At 46.1% G+C, this 12,031-nt stretch overlaps 1 protein-coding gene across 8 annotated transcripts in view; it reads left to right on the top strand.

The window, feature by feature from the left end:
* UBR5 (ubiquitin protein ligase E3 component n-recognin 5) overlaps positions 1 to 12,031 on the top strand; it is a 1,080,924-nt gene that overhangs the window by 71,718 nt on the left and 997,175 nt on the right. For all 8 annotated transcript variants that reach the window (XM_033933084.1, XM_033933089.1, XM_033933086.1 and 5 more), the window contains exons 3-4: positions 3,475 to 3,556; positions 3,698 to 3,774. In XM_033933084.1, coding sequence (XP_033788975.1) covers positions 3,475 to 3,556; positions 3,698 to 3,774 — 159 coding nt within the window. The remainder of the gene's footprint in view (positions 1 to 3,474; positions 3,557 to 3,697; positions 3,775 to 12,031) is intronic.

Below are 12,031 nucleotides of genomic sequence, written 5' to 3' on the forward strand. Positions count from 1 at the left end.
TCTGCCCAGTAACTGGCCTAGTTCAATCTTTAATATTATTTTCTGATTCTAAATCTTCTGTGTTCATCCCACGCTTCTTTGAACTCAGTCACAGTTTTACTCTCCACCACCTCTCTCGGGAGCGCATTCCAGGCATCCACCACCCTCTCCGTAAAGTAGAATTTCCTAACATTGCCCCTGAATCTACCACCCCTCAACCTCAAATTATGTCCTCTGGTTTTACCATTTTCCTTTCTCTGGAAAAGATTTTGTTCTACGTTAATACCCTTTAAGTATTTGAACGTCTGAATCATATCTCCCCTGTCTCTCCTTTCCTCTAGTAGACAGGGACAGATTTTTCAAATTGTGGGGCACCACAAGTACAAGGGGGCACTCGGAGAAATTGAAAGGGGACAGGTTTAGAACAAACGCTAGGAAGTTCTTTTTCACTCAGAGGGTGGTGGATACATGGAACGCGCTTCCAGAGGCTGTTGTAGACAAGAAAACATTAAATGGTTTCAAAGAAGGTTTGGATAGATTCCTAGAAGAAAAAGGGATTGAAGGGTATAGATAGGTATAGACCACTACTCAGGCAATGGGCCTGATGGGCCGCCGCGGGAGCGGACCGCTGGGCAGGATGGACCTATGGTCTGCCTCAGCGGAGGCAACTTCTTATGTTCTTAACTGATTAACAGGTGGTCCTATTGGCTGGCACTCCTCCTGTATTGTCAGAATGCTCTATCTCCCAGCAGGGGATGATCGCTATTCAACTAGCTCCTGGATTCTGGCTGTGGCTGAAAACTCATTTTCTCCTGTTAAGATTTTCTCTTCAGTGAGCTTCCAATTCTATTTCTCCTGTTGAGATTTTTCTCTCCAGTGAGACAGGGGTGTCTGGCTGAACGGTGCCGGCTTTAGGGGTTACACCTGGGCCCACCCTCCCTCCTATGATAATTTTTCCTTCTGCATGCTTCATCTCCTCCAGCCCTCCAGCCCTCATTCCCTTCCCCAACTAACATCTCTGTCTGTCCCTCCATGAGTCCAACTTTTCTTCCTCTCTCTTCTACCCCTATTGCCAACATGTCTCTCTCGCTCTCTCTGTCCATCTGTCTTGAGAGATCCAGGCATCTTTCCCATCCCCTCCACTGCCACATCCAACATTTCTCACTCTCTCATCCCCTGGAGCATGTGCAGCATTTTTCACCAGTGCCCACCAGCCCCATGCCCATTTCTCCTTCTATCACCCTTCTCCATCACTATGTCCAATATTCCTCCACCTTGCATCCCCTTCAATCTGTCCCTCTGTTTCCTCTCCACCAAAATATCCAACATTTCTCCCTTTCATCCTTCTCTCCCCTCTATCTCTATGCCCAATTTCCTCTTTCTTCCTTTCCCCATGTGCACCATGTCTTTCCCTCTCACTCCACACCTATATCCAACAATTCTCTTTTCCTCCCCCCCATGCAGCATCTGTCCTTCCCTCCACCCCCCCGTGCAGCATCTGTCTTTCCCTTATTCCCAACTCCAGCCCCCACTCCTCTCAGCTGGGTCCAACTTCTCCCCAGTTCTCGATTCGCCCACCTAACAGTTCCCTGCCGCTGTATTTTAAAATTTTCAGGCAGCCGGAGGTGCAGCGAAACCAGCCTCACGCCATCTGCCTGCCCCAGAAGTGTTCTTTCTGCTGCCTATTAAGAAAGCTGCAGAAAGAATGCTTCCGAGACAGGCAGATGGCAGGAGGCTGGCTTTGTTGTACTTCGGGCTGCCGGAAGATTTTAAAATACAGCGGCTAGGAGCAGGTAGGTGGGGGAATTGGGAATGAAGCCTGCCTCCCGCCATCTGCCAGTGCCCCGGAAGTGGTTTTTCTACAATGTTCTGCGTAGGTGCAGAAAGAATACTTCTGAGGCAGATGGCAGGAGGCTGGTTTTATTGCGCCACTGGCTGCTTGAAGTTTTTTAAATACAGCGGTGGGGATCTGGTAGGTGGGGGAATTGGGAACTGGGGAAAGGTCGGATCCAGCTTAGAGGAGTAGGGGCTGAGGTTGGGTTGGCTTTGACTGAGGGTGGCGGGCAGGAAGGAGGGATTCCCGATGGCGGAGGCAGATAGGCAGTATCCATGGCAGCGCATACCCACAACAAATGGCTCGCTTGCCCCTAAGGGTACATGTACTGCGTGTTGAGAAACACTGTTCTAAGTAATGAGCTGATGCACTCGGTACTGTGTAATGAAATCGATCCTAGTTAGGATTGTTAATCCTGTTCGTCTGTGGAGAATATTAGTTATAGGTATGTAATACAGTGGTACCTTGGTTTACGAGCATAATTCGTTCCAGAAGCATGCTCGTAAACCAAAATACTCGTATATCAAAGCGAGTTTCCCCATAGGAAATAATGGAAACTCGCTTTGATACGTTCCCCCCCCCCGAGGCCAGTGGTGCTGCTTCCCCCCCAAGAACTGGCATTGCCCCCCCTGCTCATGAAAGCCCTCCCACGTGATCCGCCATCCCCCGCTCGTTTCACCCCCCCTGCGATCTGGCGACCCCCCCGCGATCCGGTGACCTCCCCGCTTGCGTCGTACCCCCTCCCCGCCGCGATCCGGCATCCCCCTTGCGTCCACCTACCCACCCGATCACATTTCTTACCCCTGTTTGGCACCGGCACCAATGCACAGGACATGCCAGTGCCCGAAGATCTGCCTCCTTTGCGCTGGGCCTTAAGCATCTGCACATGCTCAAGGTCTTCGAGTTCCCATTCTCTCCGAGATTCTCGGAGAGAATGGAAACCCAAAGGTCTTGAGCATGTGCAGATGCTCAAGGCCCAGCGTGAAGGAGGCATATCTTTGGGCACCGGCATGTCCTATGCGTTGGTGCCGGTGCCAAACGGGGGTAAGAAATATGATCGGGTGGGTGGATGCCTGGGGGATGCTGGATCGTGGCGGGGAGGGGGTGCGACACGAGCGGAGGGTGCCGGATCGCCGGGGTGGGGGGGAGGGTGCAGGATCGCGGGGGCGGGCGATCATAAATCGAGGCATGCTCGGTTTCCGAGGTGCCGATTTTGCGAATGTTTTGCTCGTCTTGCAAAACACTCGCAAACCGGTGCACCACTGTATTTGATTACTACTATTTTTCGTTTATTCTTCTTGAAGTCTTGTAGAGTCCTTTATTTCCCTTTGTAGAGTTGATTACATAGAGAGGGCTAAAATCTAAATTGATTTGTCATGGGGATAAAATGGAAGTGCAATACAGCAGATGGCACAACTTCTGACTCCACATTTAAAGAGGAACATTTGCAAGAAATGTTTCTTATTACACAGCTGGATATAAATACTTCTGTTAAGAAATGTAGAGTCGAGCAACGTATGAAATAAGCTTTCAGCATAATTAGGTTAAGTTCTGTCTCTAGAAATCATCATTATTATGTACTTATTCTTCTATGCACGAGTTTCATATCTGTGAGCTTAAAGTCTGCAATATGTTATGTGCTAATTTTCTCTTCTTTCCAGTCATCCCCCTTTGAATGTATTGGAGCAGGCTACTATTAAACAGTGTGTGGTGGGACCAAATCATGCTGCTTTTCTTCTGGAGGTAAAACACTCAATCTACTCAGCTGATAAAAAAAAATCTGAAATTTTCTAGCTAAGTATATAATATCAGACTAATTAATTTGTGGTAGTGTAGGCCCAAACTGTACTTTATTTGACTTTTGAACATTTTCTTTAATCTTAGGATGGACGAATCTGCAGAATTGGGTTTTCAGTGCAGCCTGACAGATTGGAATTGGGTAAATCAGAAAACAGTGATGGGTAAGGAATTATTCTTCTTTTTCTATACAAATAAAAATCTGTGTTAGGATGAACTCTTGAAATGTTTTGGTCATCTTTGAAGTACAATGAATTTTATAATACTCCTATCAAGCCAGTAGAACTCCCACTGTGATGGAACAAAAATCATTCTGCAGCTATTTCAGCTGCATTTATGTCATTTTTTTCATCTTGAATGCTTCTGAAAGATATCTTTTAATGAAAAATTTTCTTAACAAAACCCAAGTAAATTTTCTCCAGCACATGAATAATTTACCTTGAACTTGTAATCTGCTATGTATTATTGTTTACTGCTTTCACAGAATGTGAGTCTGAGGCACTTTGCGTTAGTTTAAACTATCTGTGTAATCAAATAATTGATAGTTTTCTAATCAGCGTACAGGTATTTCAGAGAAGGCTGCTAATAGAGTTGAGTGGTTTGTAACAGTTTATTACAAAATAAAACATATTCTGGCTGGAGTAATCCCTCAGTCTGTTGCTAACACATTTCAGAAATGTTTTTCTTCATAGCTGGAAGACATTGCCAGCTTTTGCTTTTGAATATACTAGGAGATGTCATTTTTTAAGCATCTCAGAATCTAGGATTTTAAACTGTCATGTGTGTGCGTACATTATCATACTACGATTGTGCTAATTTAGATTATCTGTTAGCATGGTAGATACAGTGCAAAGAACATCACCAAAATTAGATTTTGGCTACCACCACCAATTCAAGGTAACTTCTGTTATCCCAGGACAAGCAGGCATTTTATTCTCACAGATGGGTGATGTCATCCAAGGAGCCCTGGTATGGATATTGCAAAAGTGTACTGTCATTTTAAATTTCTTCAAAAGTCTCGAGACTGCCCGTACTGTGTGTGCACTGGTTTATTCCTGTTCAGCGTTAGTTTGCTGGAACATCAGTTCTCAGTTTTCTGTGGAGTTATTCCAAAGTGCATCAAACTGTACCTGTTTTGTTTCTTCCTGACTTTCTTTACTAAAGTATTTTGTTTTTCTTTAAAAATGTTATCATATTTTTTATGTTCCTTTAATTTTTTCCATTTTTGTTTTTGGGGCCTTATATCTGGTGGAGCCTATTTTTAGATTGGGAGCATTGATCGTTTTTTTGGTATACGATCTACTTGACTTCCCTTGGATCATTGAGTCCTTTGACCTCGCATCGGCAGTTTTTCCCTCGATGTCCAAGTCTTCTAGCAGATTTAAGTAGTACACTTGGTGCAACAGGACCATATTGGGCACTGATCTGCACAATTGATACCTCCAGTGTCTGGATGTTGATCACTAGGTGGAATCCTGTAAGCCATTCTTCCAGTTGCAAAAAGATCCCTGAAGGCTTGTTGGTTCCAGAAGGAAAAATTTTTGGTTCATCATTGGGAACATCAAGGGTGTCTGCTGTCTCTGACCCTGAAGGCCTCTATCAGGAACGCCTTTTAAGAAAACTGAGAAGTGCAAGCATGCTTCCCCACCTTGAAGAGCGTTGGAGTTTTCTCTGACATTGACTCCATCGACATACTCCAAGCATTGATGCCCAGAGATCTGCTTTCCTTCCCTGCAGGTGGTGTCACCTCAGAAGCGTGCCTTGACAGCGAGGTCACCAATGTCTTTCCACCTACTGTATCTGTCTATCAAGGTACCGGTACTGTCAATCCAGGAGTAGATCAGAGAATTAGTGCAGAGAGAGTTAACTTCCATGCTGCAGACACCACTGGTACCAGCCTGAGCATTGCTCCTCAAGGGCATCGAGGGCAAGGTCACACACTCCCCATCGACACCGGTCAAAAACCAGAACATCTAGATGTCTGAGCTCTTCCTCCCATAGGATGTCAGACCTGCATCATCAACAATCCAGGAGTACTTTCGAACACACACCATCATCGCAGTTAGTACTCTCCTCCTCCTCAACACATGCCCTGGCATTGATCATTGACATGGTTTTCCTCACCACCACCAGGCATCGAAGAATATGATTCAGATTGTCTCATCATACTTAATCTGAGTGCCTGGACATCTCGGCAGAGGAATCACAACCTCCGTAGAGTCTGTTTTTCATGTTTTTCATCCATCAAATGGGTCAGGCTCTTCCAATGAAAATGGAGTCTGAGTCGGAACTCGAGACAGAACTCTTTGAGGCCTTGGATTATCAGATGATTCCCAAAGACTGTCTGAAACTATCCTTTCATAACCCAATGAAAGATACTATGTTTAAAAATTTGGAGGCCCCACTCCTAGGCTCCCAGGAAGCTGGATTATCTTTACAGCATACAACCTTGTCTATGTTTTGATAACCTCAATTGCAACACCAATCCCTCTTGGTAGAGTCTGCACTTAAGAAAGCTAGCAGTTCCAGATTTTATGCTTGCACTCCTCTGTGAAGAGAAGGAAAAACTCTGGACAAGATTTTGGGAAACGTCTCTATCAAAATTCCATTCTTACCAGCTGGATCCTTACCTATAATTTCTACATGACCACTTATATGAAGTCATTAATCCAACAGCTAACTCAATTTGAACAATTTTTGCCTTATGATCAACTTTCCAACTTCCAACACGTCTCGTAATACATTTCCATCTTTTTTGGTCTCTCATCAAATCAGACACTTGGGTTCTCAAAATTCTGAAACAAGAATATGCTCTTTACCTGTGGTAGTATACCTCCAAAAAGAGTCTTCTTTCATTTCCCAGCAGACTGCCCTCCTTCAACAAGAGCTCTCGGCCCTTCTGCAGCTCAGTGCCATCGAATCAGTACCTCTTCTGCAGAGAGGCCAGGGACTCTACTCCAAATACATTCTCACACCGAAAAAGACTGGAGGTCTTCATCCAATACTAGATCTCCGTGCCCTCAACGTACCATATTTTTCACTCCATAAGATGCACTTTTTCCACTCCCAAAAAGAGGGTGTTAAAGTGGGTGCATCTTATGGAGTGAATACACCTCCCCCCGGTACCTTTTTAAAGTTGCGGTGATCCAATGCGCTCTCCTGCTGGACGGCTGGCTTTGGTAGCAGAGTGGCACGAAGTAGGAGCGTGACCTTTGCGCCTCCTGCCTGGTCCCGCGTTGCTCAGTGATTGGCTGATGTCAGTTCTTGATGAGTTCTTGATTAGAATTGACCTCAGCTAATCACTGAGCGGTGCGGGACCAGGCAGGAAGCACAAAGGTCACGCTCCTGCGTTGTGCCACTTTGCTACCAAAGCCAGCCATCCAGCAGGAGAGCATGCTGGACCACCGCAACTTAAAAAAGGTACAGAGGGGCTGTGGGTGGCTTCAGGCTGCGGGTGGGCTCCTTTGGCTGTGGGCGGCTTCGGGCTGCAGGCGGGCTCCTTTGACAGTGGTCTGGCTGCTTTGGGCTTCCCAGCACTAGACCATCAGACGCATCCCCTTGTAGAGGAGGAAATTTTTTTCCTTAGTTTTTCTTCCTCTACAGGGGGGTGCATCTTATGGATGGGTGCGTCTTATAGAATGAAAAATACGGTATTTAGTGAAAGTGAAATTCCAGATGCTCCCTCTGGGAACCCTATTCCCTCTTGGAGAAGGACGACTGGCTTGGAGAAGGATCTAGTGCTGTCTGATTTACTGATTCAAATCGATTCACCAATTCACTTCTGTGAATTGATTCAAATCGATTCGTTTTGGAGAAGGATCTAGTGCTGTCTGATTTACTGATTCAAATCGATTCACCAATTCACTTCTGTGAATTGATTCGAATCGATTCGTTTTTGTTGGAAAAATCAAACTCACTGATTCAGTGAGTCCTTACAATAACTCTGGGCTTTCTAAAGTGGCAGCAGCAACAACGGTGTCTGGTGGGCAGAGGCAATGCTCTGAATAGGATTTTCCTAACCTGCCTCGCTAGGGCCTTCCCTCAGCGCTATCATTGATGAGGTGGTAGAGGGAAGCCCTGGTGGGCAGGCCACGAGCAACCTGTTCATTGCTGCTGCTGCTTTAGAAGGACTGAAAGTTGTGGTCTCACATGGGGGGAGGGGGGAGATAGGAGGGAAATGCTGCAGAAGGGGATGGGAGGGAAAACTAATGCACAGGGGGGGGGAGACAGGAAAAATTGTTGGACATGGAATGGAGGAGATGAAGGGAGAAATGCAACAAAGAGGTAGAAAGGGGTGAAAAGGAGAAATCTTGCATATGGTGGAAGGAAGGGAGATATGCATGGAGAAGAGAGAGAGAAATGTTGGAATAGGGTGAAGGGCTGGGAGAGATGGTGCATAGGGGGTGAGAAAGAAATGCTGCACATGATAATGGAGGGGAGGAAGGGAGAGATGCTCATGGAAGAGAATAGAGAGGTTTGACCCAGGGCACAAGCCAGGGAGAGAGAGAGATGGTAGACAGTGGAGAAGAAATGTTAGATAAAGCAGTGGAAGGGAAAGTACAGAGATGGAAGATGGGTGGTGAGCACAGAGAGAGAAGAAAACGTCAAATGGGCAGGAGACCCTGATGAGCAAGTTAACAAAAGGCAAACAAACCAGAGCTTGGGACCAACATGATTTGAATAATAAAATGACAAGACAACAAAAACATTTATTTTCTGTTTTGTGATTACAATATGTCAGATTTGAAATGTGTATCCTGCCAGAGATGGTGTTAGATAGCAAGCACAAACTAGGACCTAACAGAGAGAGGAAAAGCCTTTTTTGTTTATATCACAGCATCGGTGTAGTGTTGGAGAGGGCAAAGGGGGGTACGGTGGGTGAAGAGAATGCAAAAATAAACCCACTAGGCTGTTTGAAAAAAATTGCCCGATTGGGCAGGAAAAGTTAATCGTAGGGAGAGGGGAGACATGATCGAAACATTTAAGTACCTCACGGGACGTGTCGAAGTGGAAGATGATATTTTCTTTCTCAAGGGACCCTTGGCCACAAGAGAGCACCCACTCAAACTCAGGGGCGGAAAATTTCATGGCGACACCAGAAAGTATTTCTTCACAGAGAGAGTGGTTGATCATTGGAACAAGCTTCCAGTGCAGGTGATCGAGGCAGACAGCGTGCCAGACTTTAAGAATAAATGGGATACCCATGTGGGATTCCTACGAGGGTCAAGATAAGGAAATTGGGTCATTAGGGCATAGACAGGGGGTGGGTAAGCAGAGTGGGCAGACTTGATGGGCTGTAGCCCTTTTCTGCCGTCATCTTCTATGTCTATGTTTCTATGAATCGAAAAAGTTTTCCCTAAATCAGGCAGCACTACTCTCTGGATCTCAAAGAAGCATACATGCATTTTCCAATCCTTCCAGCCTACAGAAAGTATCTTTACTTTCAGATAGGAACACGACGTTTCCAATACAAGGTGCTGCCATTTGGCCTAGCATCAGCATCAGGGTATTCACAAAATGTTTAGTTGTAGTAGCTGCAACACTCCACTCTTATGGCTTTCATGTATTCATGTTTCTTAACGACTGGTTGATCAAGGCGGCGTCACCTCAAGCTGTTCAGTTAGCCATCAACTCAACCATATGTCTCCTGGAACTTCTAGGGTTTGCAGTCAATTATCAGAATTTCCATCTCCAGTTAACCCAGAATCTGGAATTCATTGGGGCTCTTACTGGCCTATGCTTACCTCCCTCAACAGAGGCTAAATACTTTACTTCACCTCTCCAAACCATCACTGCAAATGATTCAGTTTTTAGGACACATGGCTTCAACAGCAGTTATAACTCCATTTGCACGTCTTCACCTCAGAGAGCCTCAGTGGACTCTTGTCTCAGTGATCTCAAGCCACAGATTGGCTATACCAGAAATTCCAGGGTCACCTCCCTGCTACATCAGTCCCTTCAGTGGTAGTTGGTACCGACAGATCTATCCTGGGACCTACTCTTTCATATTCCTCCATATCAGAAGTTACAAACATCAGATGTCTCAATTTTTGGATGGGTAGCCCACCTAGATGGGGCACTTGAAGTATAAAAGAAAAATCTTTCCACATCAATCTTCTAGAGCTACAAGTGATTCACATCGCTCTTCAGACCTTTTAAGATCGCCTTCTCAACCAAGTAATACTGTTATCCCAGGACAAGCAGGCAGCATATTCTTACACAAGGGTGATGTCACCGATGGAGTCCCGGTATGGACACTTGAAAAGTGAATCGTAAATTTAAAGTTTAGAAAGTTCATGATCAGCCCGCACCACACATGTATGAGTACCTTCCCGCCTGACATAGGCACATGGTCCCTCAGTTTCTTAGTTTCTGCGGAGCTAAGAAGACGCGTTTCAACGGCTGTTGAAACTTTTTTGTTGCCTTCCCGCTCTTGCATCAGTGACTTTTAAGTCATTTTCATGTTCTTTTTATTTTATTTCTGTTTACTTTTGGTAAAGAAAAATAAATAAATAAATTATATATATATATATATATATAAATTAATATATATATATATTAATAATAATAAAATGCTAGAGCGCGCATGCGCTCTTGAAAATTTGTGAGTCCTGGCACCGTGAGGTGTGCTTCTGTGGCAGTATTCTAATTGACACCTCACGGCGCTTGCAGGGGCTGGAGGCGCGCGACTGTGGAGTTTTGTCAGCGCGGTCGTCTTCAGGAACATTTGGCGGTTTGTGGACCGGCAGGAGAATGGGGGTGGAGGTTTCAAGCGGCAGTGCCAGCATTTTCTCTCCTGTTAGTGGAGAGTGTCGGTTCCGGGGTGTGCAGCCGCTGTTACAAAGTAAAAAAAAAAATACGGCTCAGGGAAATGGAGGGGGAGAGGGAAAGGGGGCTACTTTGAAGGGAGGGATGTGCTGGGAGGCCGACAGAGAGAAGGGGGCCAGAAGAGACACAGAAATACAGGCAGGGGACCAGGCAGAGAGACAGACAGAAAGAAAAACAGGGGTCAAGGCAGAGAGAGAGAGACAGAAAGAAAGACAGGGGTCAGGCAGAGAGACAGAGAGAAAGAAAAACAGGGAGCCAGGCAGAAAGACAGAGAGACAGACAAACAAAAAATGGGGGCCAGGGAGAGAGACAGCCAGAAAGATAAATAGGGGCCAGGCAGAAAGACAGACAGAAAGAAAGACAGCCATCCATACAGTGGCCAAGGAAAGAGAGAGAGACGGAAAGAAAAGCAGGGGTCAGGCAGAAAGACAGAGAGAAAGAAAAACAGGGAGCCAGACAGAGAGCCAGACAAACAAAAACTGGGGGCCAGGGAGAGAGACAAGGGGCCAGGCAGAGAGACAGCCAGAAAGATAAACAGGGGGCCAGGCAGAAAGACAGACAGAAAGAAAGACAGCCATCCACACAGTGGCCAATGAAAGAGAGAGAGAGAAATAAAGAAAGAATGACAGACACACAGTGGGCCAGAAAGACAGACAGCCAGCAGCCAAGGACAGAGAGAGAAAGGAAAAAAAAACAGACAGATAGACAGCGGCCAAGGAGCCAGAGAGAAAGAAAGAATGACAGACAGACAGAGGGCCAGAGAGACAGACAGAAAAGGAGAAAGACAGACAGAAGGAAAGACAAACAGACAAGGGTCAGAGAGACAGATAGAAAGAAAGAAAGAATGACAGACAGGATGCCAGAAAGACAGACAGACAGAAAAACAGACAGCCAGCAGCCAAGGAGAGAGAGAGAGAAAAAAAAAATATACAGAGACAGACAGCGGCCAAGGAGAGAGAGAGAAAAAAAGACACAGACGGCCAGCGGCCAAGGAGAAAGAGAGAAAGAATGATATACAGATAGGGGGACAGAGAGAAAGACAGAAAGGGAGAGAGATAGACAGAAATAAAGACAGCCAGCCAGAAGCCAAGAAAAGAAAGAGAAAAACAAAAAAAAAAAAAGACAGTGGGTAAGGGAGAGAGACAGAAAGAAAAGGGCCAGGGAGAGAGAAAGAAAGACATACATCCTATATAATGTTCCCTGCCACCATGTTTTCTGATCTGTGGCTGGATTCTATTTTAGAATGCGGTGGCAGGGAACACTCTGGCCACTCCACTCCTCCCGTCCTCGCTCACCAACCGCTGGAGGAAACACAGGCAAGCTCTCTTCCTGCCCGCCACCCTGTCACTCCTCACATGTGCACGATGCCAAGCCAAGTGGTCACTGCCCAGCAGAAGCCCCAACACAGCGCCGACCACAAGGGAATTGAGCACAGGAGCCCCGCCCCGACACAACCCTCCAAGACAACCAGCATGGACATGGAGCCCCGAAGGCAGCCCGAGAACACGTGCCGACTCTGCCAAAAAGGCCCGGCGCACAGCTCCACCCGTGCAACCACCGTGCGCCACTGAAGAAAACGCCAAGGACGCCCGC

Source organism: Geotrypetes seraphini, chromosome 2 (genome assembly GCF_902459505.1).
Source record: "Geotrypetes seraphini chromosome 2, aGeoSer1.1, whole genome shotgun sequence".
Lineage (NCBI taxonomy): Eukaryota > Metazoa > Chordata > Amphibia > Gymnophiona > Dermophiidae > Geotrypetes > Geotrypetes seraphini.